A 24,866-nucleotide genomic window follows, 5' to 3' on the forward strand; every position below is an offset into this window, starting at 1 on the left:
GTCACTTAAATATACTCCTCCCACCAACTAGAACTTTGCCAGAAGTTTATCAAAGTCACTTAGCTTTAAAGTACCATAGAAAAAATAAAGAAGGTCTTATGCTATACCCTGAAGGTAAAGTTCATATAAATCAGACCCATCAGCAGAGCCTGATCTCACCTGTCAAGGTGGCACACAGGAAACAAAAGACAAGTCTCTCAGGACAAAGACCTACTGGATGTTATAGACCGAAATGAACATGCTTGAATTGCAAATCAGAAGCCAGAGTGGCCAACAGAAAACAGTTGGAGCTACTGAAGCCTCATGTGTCTCATACAACTAGTTACACATCCAGCCTTGTTTTATTACTGGCTGGTGCTCACATAAGCTCCTCAGCTTGGCCCTATTTAAGGAAAGCAATTGCAATCCACTTTGGGACGGAGTTGGCATCAGTGTATGCAATGAGATCCCACAACAGTTAATAAATGCTTTAATCGCTAGCTAAACAAAGATGTGAAGGGTCTCTTTGCTACAGCCATTACTTGAGACTTCAGCAATTGGGAATTCAAGAGCACATCTAGGAGGCTGAACTCGTTATGAAACAGCAGACATGCTGCTTCAGCTGAGAGATCACACACAGCACCAGCTAGATCTCTCAAGATATCCTCATCAGCCAATTTCACCTGTCTTGTGCTGCAGGAACGCTGCCAGCTTCCCCCTCTCATAGCCTGGCTCCAGGAATGCACAACATTTACCACTTAGCTTCATGACAGAGAGCGTGTTACAAAGCTGAGCATCACCCCACAAAATGACATTGCTTCTTAAAATACACCACTCCTCCCTCTGTCGAGCTCTTCCCTGTTCCTCAAGCAGTCATGCCATACTTGAAAGAAATGTATGGATAATCAATCAATAATGCCAGGCTGTCATCCTTCAAAAAGTCACACCGCTGCATGATGCCTTATGTCTGAGTGGTATCAAAATGCATCAGTTGAAAGGGCCAAAACAGTCATCAAAACTGGTTTTCTATATGATTTGGAAAAGGCTATTATGAGCCATCAAGGAAACCCAGTTTCTGTATCCATCCTGTACCTGTAACCGTATTGAGCAAGCTCAAAGGAAGAAAGTAAGTGTTAAACGATGACAGAACAGAATCGTTGCTATTTTGAGTTAAAATTAGTTATCCCAGAAAGGGTGGTTGAGGATTAATGTTTTCACCATGCTCTGCAAATGCAAAGACTTATGAGTTATAGATTATGATAAAAATACTCACAATGTTCCTCATGTGTTTCAACATTATTGTCAGGCGGGTGCTCTCATAGGATATGACTAATTGTACTCCAGGCTTATAATCAGTTGACTGAGGACCTAAAAAAGGCCAGATAGTTTGATATTTTAGATAACAGCTCAGCAGAAGTACAACTGTAAAATAATTGCAGTACACGTGAAATAATAGATAGAAAAAACCCAAACAACTTATTGCATATTTAAATTAGGGATGAAATTAGGAAACACAGATAAGGAACATGATAGAAGAAAAAAGTCTGACATGCAGTACTCATTTTCTTTCCTGTTTATGCATTGACAGTGAGATTTTTTGTTTTCTAATTGCCATCGATCTGAATTTCAGTGGGAAATTTATGCTTGAGTAACAAATAATTGGGGGGCTTTTTCTGGAAATCATTGATGACACTAGTCAGTATTGTTGCCATTCTGTCTGTCTGAAAACATTGGATTTTTTTTTTCAGATCCTAGAAGAAAAAAGAAAAAAAAAAAAAAAGCAAGTTTCCAGATCAGTTCCCAAAAAACTGTCACAGAAATGACATCTATATCTATCATATATAAATTCTCCCTTCCTTAATCTGTATTTTTCCTATGCCACGCTAGTTTTCATGGAACCCATTGCTTTCACAGATTTTTTCTATCAAGATGCATTTACGATGTTTGAGTCTGTTCCCACTTAAAAAAACATTTTTCAGTGTTCAAGCAAGAAAGATCAGTCTCATAATGAGGAAGAAATGACTAAGCATATCCTGTTCCTTCTTTCTGCTGGAGGCATTGAGCCAGCTGTCTTCACTGCCAAAAAGGTGTGTCCTTGAATTTGGGTAGGTGATGTGGCTCACCTGCTCCACAGGGACAGCAGGCAAAATACAGATGGCTTTTACCACAGTATACCAGGCAATGGTGAAGACAACAACCTCTTCTTGCTATCTATCTGACCTTCTTATTTTGCAGTGTTAAGTCTGAACAGGGTGCACATGAACCATTTTGCACCACTTGGTCAGAGACTAGGGGACCTCCCCCTGTGTTCATCATCAAAGAGAGTCCAGACATCGCCTGTGTAAACTAGCCTCCTTTTACTTATGCAAACAGGGCTTCATTTAATTAGAACAAAGCTGTATTACAACTAGTACTATACACTTACTGCACTTGGGAAAATAAGAACTCAGTCCTGCTAACCTTATGACAAAATAGTGATCTCTGATGAGCTGGGCTCTGTTCTGCCTGTCTCCCTGTTAAAGATGTAGCTGACCTTGAGACCTCAGACAGAAAAGTCCTTCTCCCCTGCATGCACGTTGGGATCTGCCACTGACACACCAGTGCAGGGTGAGATGACATGAGACAAAACAATATAATCATAATCAATTCTTTAAGTAGTAACACATCGTTTAAGAAGCAGAAGGAATGAGAAAGGACAATGAGAATGAAAGAACTGCCATCACATGAGGGTTATGCACTAGCAAGAAAGGGCTTTTTAGAGAGCATCAGGACTGTTCATCCTCAATAGCAGGCAGGATTCCCATGTCTTCCTTTCAGCCTCCGTACACACCTGTGCACTCTCTGTCGTGCTCTTGCTCTCTCTTTCCCACAAGTGCACCAGAGCTCTTACAGCCAGGGTTATGAGAGCAAGAGATCAAACTCCCTCTCCTCAGCCTTTACTCTGCTGTTGAGTAGAGAAGGCAGGAGAGGGGAAGTTATAATGAATAAGCCACATTGTCTGTATTTTTCTAAGGAAACCAAATGTGTAATATCTGGAGTAAACAGAGGCTAAAATAACTACTAGGCACATAGAATTACAGTGTTGTTGTGTTCTATTGACAGCCAGAGAGCTAGTGCAATTACCATTTATCCCAAGGAAAGAAAATTCAAATTAATTAAAAATAACAAGTGTGTACATACAACTGCCATAATAGACATTTTCCAGGCAGCCTGGATATCAACACTTCTGAGTTTCTGATGTTAGGACTGGAATTTTAGAATATGAAGCCACTCCAATTTCTTCCCTTTAGAGACTACGAAAATACATTTTTAATCACATCCTAATTAGGGAAGGGCCTGAAACAGGCTCTTGAAGAATTGCAATCTTATGAAGAAATCACTAAGCTGGGACTTAGAAGACTGAGGTGCAGGTCTTCATTTCTTATTCTCCTTTATGAACTTTGACAAATCACTTAGCCAGACTGTACCTTATTTCCTTTCTCATTGTATGCAAATAAGGACAAGGAGGGATAGGGGATAAAACCTCCATGAACCAGACAAAGCTGAGTGTGTTCCAGGGTAACAAAAAGTCCACAAAACTCAATTCTTCCCACCATCATTCAAAGATATTTCATCTTGTTTTTAAGTTGTGGGTCCTTTTTCCTTTAAGCTGCAACAGCAAAGGTGGAATCCTAGACCATTAAACACAGTGTAACACAAGGGGAGTTGTGTTTTGACATAAGGTTCACTGGTGGGGCTCTGCTAATTTTGTGAATTACAGTGGGTCATCCTGAGCAGTTAGCAAGAGCAGCAGATTTCAGAGTTTAAATTACATCATCAAAATTCAGCTGAACACCATGCCTTTCCTCTCCTACCAATACTACCAGTGCCTTTTTCTGCATTACTTAAGTTTTACGGTATGACTGCTTATTATATCCAGTCAAGGAATTTCTCTGCGGGAGTGGATATTTTCATTTAAAAAAAAAAAAAGAAATGTAAATCAGTTTCTAACCAAGCTGAAAATAATAAAAAACATGGGAGGGGAAAATACGTTTCTAATTTACTGTGTAAAATGAAGTCTGAAACAGACACTATGGGCATGACTTTTACTAAAATATTTGCTTTTTCTATATAGTAAGTTGAGTACTAATGGGGAAAAAAATAAAAAGGAAGCAAAAGAAAAAATAACAGAGTGCAGGGAATCTGATAAACAGAAGAAACTTCTATTGCTTATATTTCATAATAGAAGGCAGTTACTGTTAGCTACACTCAGCTGTTACATTTCAGGTTTTCCCACATTCAGTGCTAAATCATAGTCTCTTTGAAGTCCAGGTGATTTTAGCTTCAAATGTTAATGAAATACACATACAATAATTACTTCCAGTCTATCCAGCTTGGGCAGATGGACTTGAGCTCAGGCCCTGCATTTTTAGGAACTGTCATGCTCTACTTGCACTCTATTATAGGCAAACACCAAATGCTGGTTTGTTGCAGATACAGGAAAAAGCTCCACTAACTTCAGCTGAAGCAAGATTTCTCTCCCAGGGGCTGATTCTTTGCTCGCTGGTGTCAATGCAAAAGCTGTCAAATACCAAACGAGGACCCTGGTGTGCTTGTAGCATTTTTCTATATGACTTGTTCCCGTGTGTCCCAGCACTCTGCAGTGGAAGTCAGCCACCAATCCCTACCGCAGAAAAAACTCAAACACTCTGCCAGTTTGTAATCTCTCAAACTATAAACACTAGAAAACTGTGGGTCCTTTCTTCTTTTTCAATGACAAAATTAAGGCAATCAGTGCTCAAATTTCTACCAAAGGTGGAATGATCTTCAGAGTAGCCAAGTATGCAGTTCTTTTCTTTATCTATATGGTCTTTTCTATCATGTTGGAGAGCTACCAGCTCATATTCTATCATGTGTGCAATGTTTTCATTAGCAGCATTTCAAGAGAAGTGCTGCATTATGCTTTGCACAATGTATGAGAACTATAAACAGTGAGGAAGATACTACACAGAAGACTGACAAAATCAGTTTAATAATACATTGCATTTCACATGTGGATGGCAAAGCATTGTGAAAACACTGCTTAACTAAGGGTCAGAGCACTACCTTTAGGGAATTAAGTATTATTCTGTATTCTGCACCCTCATATTTTTCTTAGACCTTTCTTCTTGGTGACAGCCAGTTTTAACATCTGGCACCAAAGGGTACTGGAACCTGTTTGGTTTTCCAGGGCCAGGGCTGAATGCCCCAAGCCAACCATCTGCCTGCTTTAGGTACAGCTTGGGTTTGTGAGCCTCCAGTGTACCCAGCTTTAGACAGTCAGCTGTAAATACATTAACTACCTCACTGGTTTCATCCCACAAGCCAGCAAGAGGTGCTTATGGCCAGCAAAACAGCCTAAATGTAACTGAAGTAGGGAATGCAACTTGTGGCAACAGCTTTACATTGAGGATGAACAACCGCAGCAGATTGAAACACTACATAACGCGAGTGAAAAAAACCTGCTCTCTTCAGGGACTATTCAGGAGGACTGCGATTCTTTATGGAGAGACATACTGTATTGTCGAGGAATGAAGCTGGGTTAATTATCATTGATAATATATAACTGTGGGCTGGCTTCAGAGGTGGTGGGATGGTTGATGTAGACAAGGTGCAGCTGTGGTTGTTCTGTTAAGAGGTTGGGCAGGCAATGAAGAGAGAGCAGCTGAGAAAGAAGCGTGTGCTGGATGAGGAGAGACTAGGAGAAGGCAGCAGAGGGACTGGCATGAAGAGTATGTTGGTATGAGATGGTAAAAGACCTTGTTGCAGCCGACTAGTTTAGAGAGTGCTGTGACACTGTATGAGAGCCTTTTTGGAAAGCTTGAAACTTCCCTTAGAAAGGCACAGAGCCAGTTTCTCTACTATGCTAAATGGACAGAAGCCCATAGGAATGCATGGAGTCCTAATCAGACATGTCAGAACTGGACCAGAGTTGTGCACTGCTGTAACCAATAGCAAAGACTTCAGGGTTTCCTAACTTCAGCAAAACAGGCAATTATTAATATTTTCAGGAGATATAAACTCAAAAAAAAAAAAAAAAAAAAAAAAAGAAAACCAAGACTGACATAAAAATGTTTTTGACAGATTTTCTTCCTTCCTTTTTTAAAAGGCTGTCTCTGAAATCATTCCTGATATCTTCTCTCACTCCCTTGTAGTAAGCTTGGTATAATGAAATGCTGACAATATTCAGTATAATTCAAAATTCACCCCACTGGGAGTACTGAATCAGTATTCATGTCAAAGTAAATTTAGCACTGATTTTTAATCTCTTCATTGCTAGGAGCACAGCACAAATTCATAAATTTTAATTTTTATTTTACTTTAGTAAGAGTAATTACCTATAACATTTATAAATTAAAGCAGTGTAGGAGGAAGATGCTATCTTGATCAAAATTCATAACCTGCTTCTACTGGGCATTCATTTTATTTTATATTGATCCTAACTAAGAGACAGATGATTTGCTTGTGTAAAGTCTGAGAGAGAAATCACCAGATTCACGGAAAGCTACAGCCCATATTAAATCTGTGTTTTTCTTCAAAACAAGCAAAACCTAAGGCCCTTATAAGCTCATAAAGCAATGAAAGCTGTGGGGGCAGGATGTCTTCTTTTCATGAACATTGTCTCTCTCCTGCAGGCTCAGTGAAGTTAATTCCTGCCCCAGACTGACCATGGCATTACTACAGGGCTTACTTTCAAACCAAGAGTGTTTCAGGGGACCCTCAGCAAACAAGAGCCTCCAGGGCTACTGTGCTCTTCCCAGCAAATCCTTGTTTGCTATCTGGCAGCTTGGCATGATCAGCCACCTCCTGCCTTAGCTGGACTTGTGTCTTCTCCTTCTCACAGAATGGATGATAACAGGTTGCAGCATGCCATGCAACAAAATTCTATGTGAGCTAGCATGGGTACGGCAGCAGCCTAACTCCAACAACAAGGGGTGAAGCAAAAACTAACTTATATGAAAATAATTTTTCAGGTGGGTAATTAGCACATGCATGTCTGGTCTTCCTCCAATAGCTGAGCTAGCTCATTTACAGCTAAGCTGACCTACTTCCACAGTTCACTGCAATCGATGGTCAGCCAGGTGCATTTCCTTCCTCTCTGACCAGAAGCAGTGCCATACCCAGAGCAACGCAGCCCATTATTCTTGTTCTCTGTTTTTACCCACTGGATCCTGATTTGGACCATGTGTGCTACTGGTATTCTATAAATAAATGATAGCAATTTGTTTTCTAGGCCAAAGGGAGGTAGGTTTTTTGTTTGTTGGTTTGTTTGTTTTCTCCTGTGTTAAACAGAAGTTTTGCCTGGAGTCTAGAACTGAAGTGTCCAAACTTTAAAAGGTAGAGTTCCTGAGCACAGAAAAACAATCCTTCTGTAACCACACTGCTTGGGGCCAGAGGCACATTAATGTCCCCCAACTAGGTTGTGACCTTCACCTCCACCAACTGTAAAGTGAAGCAGCATATTGGGTTACCTGTCACGTAGCTTTTACCGAGCACCCGCTGAACATATTCTTACCTCTGTTTCTTTATTCTCTTCTCTGATTTTGATGCCATTGACAACAAAAATAAAAGCTTACCCTTCAGACCATATCAGCCTAGGACACCACTGTAAGAATTATGAGGTTGTAATGTATTTCTCAACTTTATTACAGACTCAGTTCATGCTTTTACATGAGACTTTTGTACCCAGATTCTCTGTGATAATTAGGCACCTAAATATTAGTGAAATGTCAAAATCCTTCTAAAGACCTGGGACTTTAACTCCTTTATGCCTCAGTTCACTCTCACACGTCTACATCTCTGGTTAGAGAGCCCATGGGCCCAGACTACATGTTACATTTGTACTTTGGTTTGGATTTTCTGTGACAAGATTTAGCCTTGTATATTCCTTACACCTAGGACATCTTTGCATTATCTCCTCGTTCCTTTGCAAAAGTTAGAGCAACCATTAGTAATTTCCAATAGTCATAATGGATTTAATATGATAATGGCATGCCCTAATCAAATAAACTCTACACAGGGGGAATCTTCCAAAGGCTGAGAAGCCAGAATGGGATTTATTTTGTTCTGATGGATTAAAAAAAAAAAAAAAGATGGTCCCAGCAAAAGAGATAATGAAGCCCTTGTCTGCAGATGGATTAAATTAACTTAATGGACATGCAAACTGAATATACAGAGATAGTCACACTCCTTTCTGAAATATGGATAACTGGTGATCTTGGAAACTATTTTATCCTATGAAGCACATAACAACCAGCTGAACTGTTGTGGTGCAGAGTGCAGGTGCAGGCTTCTTTATGTGACTTTATTTTGCCTAAAACCTGACTATAGAAGATTATTTTCCATGCAGAACTAGCACAGTGGAAAACAATAAACATTCACAGTTTACATTTTACGGTTTATGCTTTGGCTCTTAATGCTGTAATGCCAGAGATTAGGTTAAATTAGGTGCTGAACAAAAGAAGGAAATGGGTTAAGTATTTAGATAGGCTAAGGGAACAGTGCAGAATCTCATTTAGTAAGAAGTGAATTACCACTATCATTAATAATGTATGCCTAGGCATTACCATAGCGTTCTGTTATTTACCTGCTCCACTCATTGTGAAAATGACTTTAGAAGTCATCCCTGATTTTCTTCACCTGTCCAAGCACACATTGTGCTGACTCAGATCCTTTCTTGCAGATTCTTCTTGAAAGATTTTTTGTAAAACAAGAAACCTGCCACAGTTTGTATAAATAAACTTTTTGCATATAGGTATGTTTATTAAAAAATTAATGAAGCAAGGCAGAGGACAATATGTCAAAGTGAAAGAAAGCTACAATCACACTAGGAACACATTTTCAGAGGCATAGAGAAATCAGGAATTATTTGTTGGTAACTTTATGTCTTCCAAAAAAAAAAGCAAGCCACCTAAACACTTTAGACTTACCTTTGCATTATATATTTAGTATTATTAAATAAAAACTTTTCAGAAAAGAAATCAGATTGGTAATCTGCATACCTAAGGTCACAGATGATGAATCTTCTGCCAAGGTATCTTTGGACCAATTCAGGAAGAAGCTGAGTACAAGCTTATTCTAGAAGAAAATAGAAGTATTTTAGGGATTATCATATGTTGTGCTCTGTTCCTGAAATTATTCCCCTCCAAGCAGAGTGCTGGTAGGTTTCTACAGTATATATTAGAGTTAGCAGTAGAGAGGAGCCTTTCCCCTCTGATCATGGGCAAGGACCCCAGGGAATGATTTCTTCTCAGGCAGAGGGAAGATGATGGTGCTCCTTACCACTGGCTCAGGGATGCTGCATTTGTGCCTACCTGGCCCCTTTCTGTCAACACATTTCCAAACAGCAATGTAAGCCACAGATTTGCATTCTTCCTTCGTCTCCAGTGGCTCAGGATATGTATTTGCAGTTGCAACAACATTTACAGAGCAGCCCATCAGTGAAACAAATGCAGGAGAACATCTTTACTATGTGTTGTGTAGTCAGCATGAAATTTGCCCTTGGCACTGTACTGACCTCAGGCTTCTGACCTAATGTGTGCCTCCCTGAGGCTTAGATACTGTGCATACCTCCCTCACAGGGCAGCTTAATGGACACTCACACTGAAAAGCTCCATACAGACTTAACTCCTACCAGAAACCAATGGGGAGTGAAAGAGATGATCATATTTTGCCATCCTGTTTAAAAGAGTAATCCACATTATATACTGCACTATAACTTCTATTTTTATGTACTGACCTGTACTGCTCTAGTGAACATATATAACAGGTAGTTACATTCCGCTGTAGAGAATTAAACAATAAACCAAATCCCCAGATTTGAGTATTGTGCAAGGCAATAAAAAATGTGAATTCTGAAATAGACTCATATGATTCTGAATCAAAGGTGGACAGTAATTGCATTTTGTTAGCTTTTTTCATACAGTCGTATTTCAGAACGGCCATTCATTAAGATGGTTAGAATTGCTACATTCATACTAACATTACTTGGACTGACACTGTAATGAATGAGTAGAACAAGAGACTTTTCAGATTCTAGCATTAAAATGTCACCATTGTTTTTTTCCAGGCTGTGGAAAATAATGTGTCTCTTATCAGCAAGATGTACTTCATGTAACATTTGTCTTATTTCAATTAGACAAGATGTGGCATGATTTGTGCAAGGAAAAAAGAGAAGGAAGCATTTAGTGACAAGCACAGCTAGTGAGGAGTTAATATGTGGTTACAGCAGACAAGAGGAACAAGATGTGTATGTTCAGCATAGAGATAAGATTTAGCAATCTGGATTTATTTTAGCAGTTGCCTTTTACTTTTCATTCTACTGTTTGGAGCTTTTCCTCCTACACTGATAATTTCTTTGAAAGAAAAAAACAGGGGGGAAATAAAAGGATAAACCAACAGAATTGTTTTCTTTGAAATAAATGACAAATCCTTTAGCTATTAGCAGTGGACTGCCAATATACCTGTCTCTTCTGAGCATGACTAAGTATTCTCTCATCTCACGTAGATAGCTTACGGGGGAAACAGCACACACCTGCTTTAGCTTCCAGTAGCTTTAAACAACCACGTTATTCCCTATGGGACCTCCATTTGCTCTTTCAGCAAAAGTCCCAAGTGTGGGAAATCTCAGGGGCTGAAAGAGTATATTTTCGGCAGCTCAGCCTTTATTTGACAGCATGAAAATAAGCACAGAAACTTAAATAGCCCTTTAAGTCCAAAGATCTTGAGAGAAGTGGGCAGGAGGTGGAAGGAAGGATACACTAAATGGCTTGAAAGGGAAAAAATTCCACATGTAGCAATCTGGTTTTCTGCTTCCTCTCCACTTACTCTTTCAGCAATAAATTGAAATATATGAACAGAGAGGTTTGTAAGCAGAAAGTGCAAGGATTGTTTTAGGTGATAGTTCCAAATTCTCATTTCTAAAGGAGACAACACTGACAAAAAACAGATATTTCATTTAAGTACAGAAGTGGAATTTGCCCAGATCCTAAGTCAGGCATGAACATGACAGGTGTGTACACTGCTGATGCCACAGCACTGATTTTAAAGCTTGCTCTGTCTGTGTGTCCATTGTACTTAACAGGTACTGAAGTATGTGGGGAAGCAGCAAGGCCAGTGTTGGCAAATGGATTGCAGGGGCAGATGTAGCAGACTATCCTGGTCAAAGTGCTTCAAAGGCAATGGCGGAGTTCTCCTATGTGTTTGTGGCAATAAGCATTTTGCACACTCTTATCTATAATTCAGTAATTTTTCCCTGAACTCTTTTAATCTGCCTGCTTCAGGAGTCCACTGTCTAGATTTTCACCAGCAAAATGTGTAAGTACCCTCTTAAGTTCACTCTTCGTCAGCAGACCACCAAAGCACATGCTGTACTTTTAGGTGATTCCTAAATCGATGGAATTCAATCAATTGAACCCCAGTCAATGGGACTGAAGTGTATGCTTATATCTAAGTATACATCTAATTACACTGCTAAATTACAGGCACATCAGAGCTTGGAACATATGTATGATGAAAAGCACACTGTATTTAGATGGATAGAGTCCACTTGTAAACAAGATATGACCATAGGTGGGAATCCTAGAGACCTTGTGACAGTCTTGGCAGATAGGCATGAGGATGACCATAAGCACTCACTTACCCTTTTTTTCCCCATGGAATTCTTCCCTTTAAATCAGTAAATGAAAATTCCCTAAAATAATGCACATTTAGGGATTTTTAGGAAAGCCTCCTGTCATTTGTCTAACCATTCTTACCTAATAAGGCAACAATCTTTAGTAAGTAATGTTGCTATTTTCCCAGGTGACTCAATAATGTTAGCCTATCGGGAAGCAGCTAGGTATGTACGGGTGCACCAGTGTTGGTCTGGCTGGAACTCACCCACGGTGTTTTTCAGCCATTAAACTAAAAAGGGACAAATTCCACCTTCACTTACCCTAGGACACAACTGAAATAAGCAATTTCAGTGACATCAGGGGAGCTGGCACAGCCCTGCACTACTGTAGAATGATAGAATTTGGCTGCTGCTCTCCATCAAGAGACTAACTAGAAGAGTACTCTGCTGTTAGTGAAACACAGCCTGATTTCAAGCTGCATTTAATTTTGTTACAAAGAAAAGCAACCTCTCCTTTGCTTTCAGCTTTCTTTTCAGCTGTGTTAGGGTAGATTTGGGGTCAGAGAACACCCATGCACCTGTTATACTTTAACAGGATGGAGAATCAGCAGGAAAGAAAGAAACCAGAAAAAGCTGACCTTGCTGCGGCTATTATAACTTCAGGAAAGGACAGCAGAAAATAGAGAGACTTTGAACCCTCCCCATTTTGGCTCTGCTGGATGCCTTGCTGCTGGAGTATGGGACTGGTAGGAGTTTAAGGGACCCACATACCTTGGGTGCACTCTATACCACTGTGTTATGTACCTCTATATGGGTACTGTGGAAGTTATTTTCTCATCTCTGCAAATCTCAGGTAGTGCCAGTGAATAAAATAGAAATGAAATATGGGAAGCTCTTATCAAACTTGCTTAATTTTATAGTGTAAAACATTAGTCACTCTAGAACAACACTGTGGTCCTGGTTTTCACTGTATGCTTGAGAAGGAGTGAATGTAATTTACAATCACTTCCATTTACATCCTCCTTAAAGCCCTTTTACACAGCCTATAAGTCACTGTTTATAGAACCTATCCATACGCTGTTGCTGTTTGCTTACCAGCTTGCACTAGGTCTATCTTTGGCCCCAAAGTCCTTAGTTAATTTGGATATTTAGAAAATTTCTATTGAGTCAAACCCCAATATACCTCATATCTTTTTACTGATTAGCCTACTGTGCACCTACCTGCACTTGCTCTAATCTTTGCCACCCCTCTCCCCATGATAAACAAACACCCTCAAACATCTAAGCCCACTGAACTTGAACACAAAATCAATCTATGTGAAAGATGCGGGACAAATAACATGTTTATTAAAGGCGACGTAGTTTTGCAAGGCCAGTATGCACATTTAGTGTCTCAGCTGTGTTACCAATACAATATCCACAAATGAAATGCCACTTCTTTTAAATGATGAGAGTTAGGAAGAATATCTATAGAATATTACTATCTGGTTGATGGTACCAAACACATGTGGTTGCTATATAAAACATTGCTTTAGATTCAGTTTTAGATTTTTCACTTGTAATGGCCAAGCCAGGTGCAAGTTGTGTTTTCAAGATAAGCATGAAGACATTCAGGTTTGTGATTACTGTTTGACACCAGGGCCAAGAAAAGACTAAATTAATGGAGCCTTACCTTGCTTTTGTGTCCCCAAGGAGTGTACAACCCTCCTACAATACAGCACTAAAATTACAAGCCACTAGGACAGCCCTAATTTATATGATATATTATGATATGTATGATAAGTTTGGGCTGCAATCTCCACTTGGGCCATCACTTAGCTGGAGTTAAGAGTGAAATAGAGAAAAATGTAAAAGTGGTTAGCAGCAGCTGCCTTTTGTCACAGATTTGATTTATACTTTGATAATGTATATTTTTGTCCTCCTCCATGTTACCAACCTTCAATTTACTGTTTTTTGATGCTTCACTCTTGGTGGCAGCACTTACTTGTTCTGCCATTTAATGAAGCAAAGCTCCAGGAGTCTAAACATCGTTGAGTATGTCGCCTTGCTGATCTAGAAGACCCAGGTATTTCAACACATGCAGCTGATGAGCCAGTCAGCAATGGTGCAACTTTGCACAAAACTAAGTATTCTTATGGTGTTACCATATATATTGGAGTAGAATGAAATTAAAAAAGGTGCTAAGCTTGCTTTTGATCCTGCCCTAAATGACTCAATATGACAATGAGGTGCATAAACTTTTGCATTTTAGTGATTAGTGCAATGGATATAACTTGTTGTTCATGTATATAGTCTGGTGCTATAGTTATTTATAATCCAGTGTTACTCTGAATTTAGGAAAAGCACTCCTATTCTAGGCACCTCTTCAATGAAGTCTAAGAGGAAGTAAATGTATTAAGTTTATACTCAAACTAAACTACAGACTTTTAAAACTGCTTTGAATAGGGACAGGCACAAGCACAGTTAAGCATTTAAACTGGCCCAGTAGCAAATACCTCCATCAGCTGAAGTTTCTGCATTTATTGGATCTGACACTAAAATTCAGAGATAGAGAAAGGTGGCTTGAAGTTTCTAGTCTTTAAAGAAGGGTTAAATGAAACATTTAATTCCATTTGAGCTACAGTGTAAATGAGAAGGCAACTATTTTCCACCTCTCCTTCGTTCAAACCATTTAGCAGAAAAGATCAGTGACATTCTGACCTACTCTTAATTACAAAACAATTTTCATAATCAGAACTTAGTCTGGACTAAAAAAGCATGCACTTAAGACATGACTGAGGAAAGAATTTTAGTATAATCCAATTTTTTCTTTATTTCAAGGGTGTTTAATTACTTATTTGGTAGAATCAAGCATATAGTCATTCCTGTGTGGACTGGACTAAACTTTTCAGAGCTGACATGCTGTCTAGTAAATCAGGGTAATGTGTTTACAGTAATAGCAAGGGTATTTTATAACAAAACAACGTCCCTTCTCTCCATCTCAGAGAATACTCCAGCATACCCTACAGCTACAATACAGCAATGATACCGTACAGGTATAATTAATCAGAAAGAAATGACTGTGTCAAGAAAGTGAAGGCAAACCTGTTCTAGAGGCAGCTGCTCTTACAAGATTTCTCCACAGATTTCTGAATTAATTATTTATTCCTACATAGTTTTACTATTATGATGGTTTGGTAATGCTTGAGAACAGACAACTCACTAAATGGTTTTGGTCAGGTTCCTTAGCAATTTGAGAAAAAGGACAAATTTGACTGCAAAGTTGCCCAGGACATGAAGAAAGACAAAATAATTGTATTTATTTTTACCAAGAAAGCCTCCTAGCTTGTCTTTCCGCTCAGACTAAAACCAAGAAGACATGATGACACTTTTAAAAGAGTCATACCAAAGGAAAAAGTAAAAAAGAAGCCTTCAGCTGGGAATACAACGGAAATTACCCACTGGCTGGTCTCCTTGTTCTAAGTGGGTCAGAACACATCAGTTTTTTCTCAGTTTCTCACATCTCCCAGCAGGAGAAACATATTGAAGTAAAAATAATGTTTCAATGTTTATAGAGTATCAATAACTTTGAAGGTTATTATCTAGAATTGCAGGTTAGTTGCATGGTGGTAAGCAGAAAGATTTCCTGCACGCAATAGCACTTTACAGATTGAAACAATCTGCTCATTACTCCATTTATTATCTTGCCCTCCAAGTAAGAACACCAGTGGCTGTGCAGCCCCCTTAGGCACAAAACTTTTCTTCTCCTGATGGTTCTGCTATAGGCTATACCAGACTGGAACAGTTTTCAGGAACTGCATAGTCCAGCATGTCTGACTAGCCCACTGGGCTGGCTCAGAGCCACTCCCCAGCCAGACCTGACCACAGTTCCCTCTAAATATCCTATTCATGGTTGTGTTCCAGTGTCCCAGAAGCAACATGCTGGGAGAACTTGCCCAGCTCCACGCGTGCATGCTGTAGGGCCATAAAGAGAGGAGGAAAGACCTCAGGAAGGCCAGTGCAAGGCAGCATGCTCTGGATGGTTAGTAGCCCATGCACAGACCATGCAGCTGGAGGGAGAAAAGAGCTTCTGCATGTGACTGGGAAATGTTTTTATTACTATCCCAGGGCTTTAAGCAGTCTAATTTTTCAACCACAGATTAGGCTTCTATACAGCAGCAGTGCTTGGCTCAAATTGAAAATCCATGTACCTTACGGCAGCCCAGAGAACAGCAGAAGATACAGAGCTCTTCATTTCTAGGTCACTGGCTTATATCAATTTTTCCTCAACTGTGACCAAAAAGTGCTAATTTAAAATAAACCCATGACCCTACTGTGACTGGCAGAAATTGCACAACAATTAACCCAAACAAGTGCAGTTTATTTGGCAAGGTCAGCCAAGGCAGCCAAGCACCCAAGTCAGCTGTCCATACAAAATCAAGTCTAAGTCTGTGAAACAGATATTATTTATCCTCTTCAGAAATCTTCTCAATTTCAACTCGGGGCACAGAAGTTAGAATCAGATCAATAAGAAATCTCCTGTTTTATGTATAGACAATTTCTTCTTTAATCTCCATTACACAGTCACAGCTGGGAAAGTCATATAGTTGGGCAGCAAACATTTTTATCCACCAGCAAGATATTTAAAATTTTGGAGAAAACAACAGCCTTTCGCACCCTTTTTTCACATCCTAGGCCATCTACGTTATTAAACCAGAGCAGCCCTGGTTTGCACTCTGGCCCTGAGGGGACCTGGCGTGGCTCACCTGGCTGAGGCCCAGGCTCTGCTGGAGAACACGCCAACAGCGGACAGCAGGGTCAACGCACACGCTCTTGCCTTGGTGCCCTTGAATTTACTGGCCTCTACTAGGATACAATGTAAAACATTGGTTTTTCCTGCCTGTCTGACAGCTTTCCTGACAAAAGCTGGTTGCTGGAAGATGGTTCTTTCTCTCAGACCCTGGTGTCACTGTCAGTAATTAACCATTCAACTCCCAAAGTGAAGCAGGGTAATAATTTAACATCCTCCTGGGGAGCACGGGGCCTGTTAGCTGCCCTTGGCCAGGGTTTTTACAATGCTGCGGTGCTAAGGCTGTCCTGGGCCAGAGCATGGAGCCGGCGTTTGTTACCACTTCAACTTCCCATTTTGAAACAGGAGGAAAACATCAAATCTCAGGAAACAATTATGAATAAAAAATGAGAAACCATCAATTTTAATGGATACAATGTATTGTTCTGGTAATATTGAAACAGTCTGGTTTCGATCTTACATTTGCAAAACAATTTCTTCTACTTGTTAACTAAATTTTGAAATCAAAAGTATTTCTGGGCTGAAAGACTGGAACTTTTCATTTAAAAACTGTCAAAATCAGATTTTTCAATATTTCAAAACTTATTGCTTTTTTAGACATTACATTCCTTAGAACCTACTCCTTACTGTCAAAAATTCAGTGAATCACTGCTTTTGGATGGCAGCAAAGGAAGAGAATTTTTTTTTAAAAAAATGCCCTGCCAGGTCTAATAAACTATTTTTCAGTCATTCATTGTCTTTTTCTTAAGTTCTGATTAATGCTGCAATGGATCCATCTCAAAAAGTCTGCATCAAAAGATGTGTCATTTATGTTCTGGTTTTTTTTGTTTGTTTGTTTTTTTTTTTTTTGTGTGTGGTTTGTTGGTTTTGTTTGTTTGTTTTTTTTCAAATGAGGCCATGGAAAGAATGGATCTTTTGGTACAATGCTACTAAAAGTCATATGCAAATAAAATAAATACTGGAAGTGCTCACATTAGCCAGTTTCCTCGATCCACTTAATAGTTGCTTTAGATAGACATTCAAATCCTTCACTCTCTTATGTTCAAGATCTGTCAAAGGTAAATGCCATGAGTGGGGAAACCTGCAAAAGAAGAATATTCGTAAATATAACTCTTGTACTGTATTTGATGAAAATATTTCCAGCTCTACTTAATAGAAGAAAGTTAACACTTTCTAAAAGGTTTTGTAGGTAGGGGAAGGGAGGGGAACAGTGTCCAGAAGACTGTTTACCCTTCTGACTCTAGTTCCTCTAATAATGTGCTGATATTCTGTTTCATATTATAATCTTTTCCTGTCTAAATACTTTAAAACATAATTAAAAAAAAAAACACACTAAAGGACACTTACTTGCACTTTGTGGTATTTAAATACATCTAAAAAAAATGGTCCTTTATGCTCCCAGGAGAACATTAGCCTCCCCACGCTTTGCGCTGTGCAGAGCACAACAGATCCCTGATCTCAGCCCAGGGCTCATGCTATACAAAATCTTACCACAGAATACTGAATATCAAAAGCTTAAAAAACAATGTAACATTTTATGAATATATAATTGCTTGCTTTTTTACCTCAGCTATTTAGACTGTATTTAGAGCTATTTAAGTTTTTCAGAGCAGGCCCCTGATCCCCTATGTAATTTCAGGCACTAGCAAAATAAAAGTAATATATGAAAACAAATGATGGTCATAATAACAATATCAATTCCCCAAAAAGCAATAACAATAATAATAGTAACGTTCTTGCTGAATTTTTATTAAGATGAATTTAATTTCAGTATAGTAAATAAACCACACATGCATAGAGCTGCCTTATGTAAATTTTCAAATGTTGTGGTGATTGAAAATGTCAAAACCCCACATAATGTTTTTCTTGAATCATCTTTGCATTTTAGAGACAACGCACATTAGATCAGTCAAAAGGTTAGATTTTTAACAATATGCATAATCAATTTATATTAACCTTGCCCTGACAAGGACTATTTATCTCTCAGGGTGAAGCAGCATTAGAAAAGCTATCTGTGCTAAATTGCATGTAATGGTTTTGTGATATGGATTGCTAATATTTGGAATCATAATTAATATTATGCCTTATGTCCTCTAATCTATGTGATATAGAAAGGTAGAAGTTTTGATCTGATTGTGTTTTGTATTACAACACCATCATTAATAGTTAACTGTGTCTTGCCTACAAACCTTTTTTCTCTGGTACAACCTTGTTTGTCCACTAGATCTCAAGAGATCTATGAAGGCTTCAGAGAAATGAATAAAGAGCCATCTAGCAGTGCAATACACTGAAAAGAGACACTTGGCTGGTCTTTTGAAAGGCGGCTGTGTAATACTGTGGGGAAGAATTCAGCACTGGTACAATTTAGTCTGCAATTAAAACAGCAAGGGACCAGGATGATAGCAGCATGTTGTTTGTATGTATGACCTTCTGATTATTTTTGCCTATAGCACTGTAAGATCTCAGGGCTCAGGCACTGTACAAATGAATAGTAAGAGGCAATTCTTGCCTTATGAAACTGCAGTGGCAGGACACATAATGAGGCAGGGGAGATGATATGACCCAGGATCATGACACATATGAGCTCCAGAGATAAAAAAAAAGCCCAGGTCATTTGGCACACATAGATGGACTGTAAGTGTTCTGGGTTCCTCTGGGGCTCAAAAAGGACTTCTTTCAATAGATGGTAGGGAGGATCTGTTTGGAAGCAGCTTAAAATTAATTAGACTGCATAACACAAAGAGAGGACTCTGGCTGTAAAATGTAGGCCCTCAGAAGATACATCCTAAGACCAGTGGCCAAACAGAGGACAGAGAAACTGCTGAGTGTTAGCACCAGTAACTCTGCTGCAGGGAAGGACAACACAAACCTTGTGGTGGTGCTGAACAGTTCTTTAAATGATCTTCACGCTTTAGCTGAATTGCACCTATGGCTGAAACTGACTTCGCACTTGTGAACACACTTGTGTTAGAAAAGGTTAACTTCCCAAGCTCATTTTGAGCTTTGCATCTACCTTAAGTATATCAGAAAAATACAAACTTGCGCCACGCGCAGACATCCTGCATATCAGATTCCATTTCCTACTTACTAGCTTCAAAAGCAATCTGCATATATATTATGTCACTTAAATGCCTTGTTGGATCAAAATATTTTTGTCCTTTTAAAACCCAATAATTAAACACAATTAATACTCTGTCTGAAACCAAATAAAAGGGAAGGTTCTAGAGTGCAAGGGCTTGCTTGGAGCAGCTATGCTTTGACTTATAAGTATGGGCTGAATGTTTAGATATCAATAGCAAAATTTCAGATGCTGAGAACTCTGAGATTTTGCCATTACTTTCTTGAAATATAGCCAGTATTTAGCACTTGTATGAAGTAGACTCATATTGCATAATTTCTTCCTAATGAGACAAGAATATATACAATTTCATGAATCAATATAAAGCAGTAACCAAGTCCTTTCTGTTAACATTTCCAATTATTCTAGTAATATTAGACATTTTACTTTTAAATCACATATTTTCAAACTGATTTTGTGGTTATATTATGGAACAAGGCTTTTTCCTTCCTTTGAAGCACCTGGTATCAACTTTGTAACACAGACAGGCTAATGGTCTGATATGGTATGGCAGTTTCAGTGATAACTTCCTATAAAGAAATAATTAGGTTTTTATTATTAGAATAAAATCTGGAACACATGAAAAGCCTCAAGCTGATGAAGTTCTGTTAGAAAAAACCCCAAAACTTTAACGTTAAAGAACAGACATATAAAGAAACATCATAAAATGAATTACTTCAACACAGTCTTGAGGAAAGATCATACACTGACAGGTTACTGCTGGGATTGAATTATGACAATAAAGCTCTGCACCTCTTAGACACAGCCTCAATATATGCAGATTAACTCTCTGTGAATTCTGGAACTCTTTTGCAGTGAAAATGTTGTGAAGGATTTTATTAAAGGTAGATTTATCTGAAAAATGGCTAGTACTATTTTTGAAATTCACTACAGGGTTTCTGAGGTCTATGTGTTTCTAAAAAGAAATATATTTTCCTTCAAAGGCCTCTGCTTAACACAGGAAAAAAATCATAAATAGGTACTTGTTAAATATTTTATTTTACAACCTAATAGCTTGCATGCAAATATCTCCAAATCAAAACCGTGATTCAAACACTTTAAGTGTTTAGTGAAATTCTGATTCTCACCAACTGCTGCAAATCAGTTCATGTGAGCCAGTCATAAGAAGTCAGACTGGAGTCAATGAAAATCCCTTCAGATAGGAGAAAGATTCTCTAGAATTAAGTAACTTAAAGCTGTTTAAATGAATGCCTCTCTCAAGCTTGGGGAACACAAAATTTGGGTCTGGAATTTGTGGACTTTATTTTTTAAGTCAAAACCACATTGTTTGCAGCTACTTACTTCAGGTCAAACCTCAAAGACCTTACTATTTTTCAAGCATATAACTTGATACTCAGCTTTGTTCAAATAAACCACTCGTCTTTTTTGGCCAGCTTTATGTTTAAATGTAGACTGAGCTTGAAAAGGGGCTTGCATCAGGGTAATTAGCATGACTGTAAGAGACAACTACTTTGTTCTCAATGACGTATGCAGTATAATATATATGATATTTATTACAAAAGCCATTGAAAATCATTACGTAAGGCAAAGCTGTTTTATATAATACAGAAATAAACCATGGGATTCACTGTCCCAGAAAACTGTGAAGAAATAAGATTCAGAATATGAAAAGCAGGAATAGGCATACACGTGGATTATAATTAATATTCAGAATTATTGCAAATAATGATAGCATATTTTTCAAGAGACATTAAACTGAATGATGCGAGGCACAAAATGTTGGGTTTTGGGGCCAGGATAGTACATTAGATTATTGCATATTTCTTATCTGGGCAGTATGTGCATCTTTATGTAAGAAGGTTTATCATGCCTGCCAGTGTCAGAGATTGGCTTGTTTCTGTTCTGACCCAGTGTGAACATTCCTATATTGCTTTACTATGTGGATTGTGCTACGAGATTTGATCAGTATCATGCAGAAAACAAAAACTATTAAAGGCCCTATTGTACTTTTAATGAAGTCAATACCACTTACCTTTTGATTTCAGGAATATGTGTCAGGCTCAAGCTGTTCCCCCCTTCTCCTCCCATTAAAAAAGGAACAATAATATATATAAAAGTTATACTGTCACAATAGTCTGTGATTCAGTTACTTCTGGGGCTGAATAGAAGGCTTGATAGAATATGTCACATTGCCTTTGTGTTTCTAAAAATATGTCTGCTGTACATTTTCTCACATTCTTATCTGTGCACAGAGAGAACCATTTAACAGCAGTATCACATTTGCTAATATGCTGCCTTACTCTGGGAGGGCATGTGATGGAAATTGCTTCTGGAGATGGCTGTGAAGTTTTGAGAACTGGTCAAATGATCTTTCCACGAAAGTGACCACATTGCAGGTTTGCACCACCTGGACCAAATATAGCTGTATTGAGGAAAAGGGAGAGGAAGAAAATTGTCAGAGAAGCACATAAAAAAAAATATGTACAAGTGAAAATATAACGTGATTTTAACAAAGAAAAACCTTTCTTTAATGCAGTGCCAAGTGCCAGAGAATTCGGTTTGTAATTTAGAGTCTTTGCTGCACAGGAAGTTTTGTGCCTGGATATCATGCAACTCAAATACTGAAAGATCACTGCAATGTGTGAAAACTAATAGTGCACCATTAAAGCATCATACAACAGCCTCCGATTTCTATTAGGCTTCCTAATTTTGCGCCATGCTTTCCTTCTGGATGCTTTAATTAGCTCTTGATTTATTTTTCACTATAGGGCATGAACTGTTTCCTTAATGGCTCTCTGCTAATAGCTGTCTGCCTGGTGTTCTTTCTCTCTGGCAGTTCATTGCTTATGGCACCGCTGTTCATCCTCTGATCCTTTTAATGTGGCACAAGCACATCTTCTATAAAGGAGGAGGCAGAGTATATAAGCTCACAGAAGAGTCATTAAAGATCAAGGCAAATGAGGGCAAGCAAAGAACATAATACATACGGAGTCAGTCTTTTTGTTGAATCCCAGAATGGTGGCTCTTGCGATAGACTTCTCTCCGTCCAGCATCATCCATTCTTGAGGGACAGACTCTGGAGCTGGAGGCTTTGCAAAGCCTGTCACTGACATCTGTGCAAACATGTGGATCAAGTTATTGAGTTTAACAGGAAAGCACTCCAAACTTTCCTTTATTTTCCTGAAGAACAAACAAACAAACAGAACATGTACTGTTTGTGCATCTGTTTTGTTTCCATTTCTTGATCTTTGGTTTCATGGATGCAAGAACCAAAAAAACCCCAGATTCTAAAACCCACGTCACACGAACACGTACTGCCCCCACACATCAGTTACTGCTATTTGTAGCAATACAGCATATCCAGCCCCTGAGTTCTACTGCTTAAAGGTGCACTCTTGACATGTAGCCTGTCTCATGGCTTAGTTTGGGTTAGTTACTCTTCATAAGCTGGATACCATCAGCCTTCAACAACAGACAACAGAGACAGAACATTTCCATGTGTGTTTTGAGGAATTCCAGGGTATAAGAAGTAGTCTTCACTTTGACAGGTAAGAGAGTGCCCTAGCACTTTCTTTCTGGTTACACTAAACTCACATCTCACATGGACTTACATGTGTTTGTGCCAGGCTACTGCATCCAATTTGTGATTTAGCTGTGTATAATGTGTTAATAAATCCTCTACCTGGTTCTTAAAACCTCTATCCCTGTGGAGCTGCTCAATGTGAAAAAAAGAAGACATAAATTTTCTTCCTCTATCTCTCCCATCTCACCCCTGTGCAAGGGAAGCCAGAGCACACCTCTAATTTCCTAGAGTTTTAAGAGCCTTCATCAGAAAAAGCAAGATAGATTAAAAAAAAAACCCTAGATATACATGTAGATATGTACAGCAAACATGTTTTAACATCAAAGTGAACTCGACTTGAGAAATAACACTGCAAGATAATCACTGGTCTTTGAAGAGTAAGATGCAGTACTCATTAGAAAACATTTGCCTTCTTGAATTCAATTGCTGGTTAAGATCTATATAACTTGTGATGCCATATTTTTTTTTTTTAATTTCCCTGCTTATTACTACAGCTCTCTGAAGATATTCTGGATAGATTTTGATGTTATAGAACAGCAATGCATTAGTTTCAGGCCGTATGGCAGCAAACCTCTACTAAATTGTCAGTGTTCATTTTCTTTTTTTTTTTTTTTTTTCTGTTTTCTTTTTTCCCCCCAGTTTTAGACCATATCTAACTAGCTTATGAGGGCTGACAATACCCTTAACCACCTGTTCAAAGCTGAGCAAATGCTTCACCTGTCTTTTAAAATTAAATTCTTATTCATGGGTTTCTGTGAGTGGGTTGGATTGCATACTGCAATCAATTGAAATCAATTCAATTCATTGCATTAGCCTAATTTTTGTGATCTGAGATGTTCCGGCTAAAGTCTGTAGCTTCACAGGTGCAACCATACCAAAAAGAACATTCTACCTGCTGATAGCTGCCCAGCTTGCCCTTCTCCCAAACCCCAGATTTTTTTCAAAATACTGTGTGAATTTATCATACAGCAATTAGGCATACTAAACTGAGGAAATATTTATATGTTTTTCTTAATGTAATACAAGGAAAGGTATCTCTGAACTGATTCAGTTAATTATCTTAATTATTAATTACATTCTCCTGAAACAGATACATACGGAGTATTTAATAAATGACAGAAATTAACATTTAAATGGAAAACAAGAAAACAAATCTCATTTCAAACTATTAGTACAAAATCAATTTGGTGCTGATTAATTAGGTTGCATGTGGTGAACTTTCCCTTTTTAACTCCTCTGTATTTAATTTAATGCATAGTTTAAACACTTTCTAAATCACTGAGACATGATTTAGGTTATAGAATCTGTAACTGGGCCATATTATTGCAAAGCACTTAGGGAATTTGTGATATTACTAGAAGACTCGTGTAAACTTTGCAGCTAAGTACAGTGCATTTTAATTTGCCTAAAGCAGGCCTAGGCCCATAAACTAGTGTTAATCAGACATTATCACTATGCCGAACAGCCAGTCTCATAATACCTGCATTCCTTTCATGGGTTCATTAAGACTAAAATATTTTTAACACCCAGATTGCTCATCACATACTTTAAAACTAAACAAAGACTTTTGTTGTCATTGTTGCAGATTTTCACTGTGAGTTATGTTAAATGTAATCATGTAAATGTAAAAACAGATATTCTGTTTTATCTGTATGCAGTTCTCTCGGTTAAAATGGAAAACATGTCATGTTATCCACAAACAATTGAAAAGGCCTCTTCACTATTCTCATGACATCTCACAGTGCACCTTCACAGAAAGGTAGAACAACTCTGGTTACAGTTCTCTGCACTTTCTGTCAAGGAC

The 24,866-nt window shown here is 38.5% G+C and overlaps 1 protein-coding gene across 1 annotated transcript in view; it reads right to left on the bottom strand.

The window, feature by feature from the left end:
• The window catches only part of PIK3C2G (phosphatidylinositol-4-phosphate 3-kinase catalytic subunit type 2 gamma), a 288,176-nt gene that overhangs the window by 22,080 nt on the left and 241,230 nt on the right, over positions 1-24,866 (bottom strand). The window contains exons 28-32 of the mRNA XM_080391788.1: positions 22,467-22,659; positions 21,780-21,901; positions 17,373-17,481; positions 9,000-9,075; positions 1,253-1,347 (exon numbers count right to left, since the gene is read on the bottom strand). Coding sequence (XP_080247914.1) covers positions 1,253-1,347; positions 9,000-9,075; positions 17,373-17,481; positions 21,780-21,901; positions 22,467-22,659 — 595 coding nt within the window. The remainder of the gene's footprint in view (positions 1-1,252; positions 1,348-8,999; positions 9,076-17,372; positions 17,482-21,779; positions 21,902-22,466; positions 22,660-24,866) is intronic.

Source organism: Falco punctatus, assembly GCF_963210335.1.
Source record: "Falco punctatus genome assembly, chromosome: 6".
Classification (NCBI taxonomy): Eukaryota; Metazoa; Chordata; class Aves; order Falconiformes; family Falconidae; genus Falco; species Falco punctatus.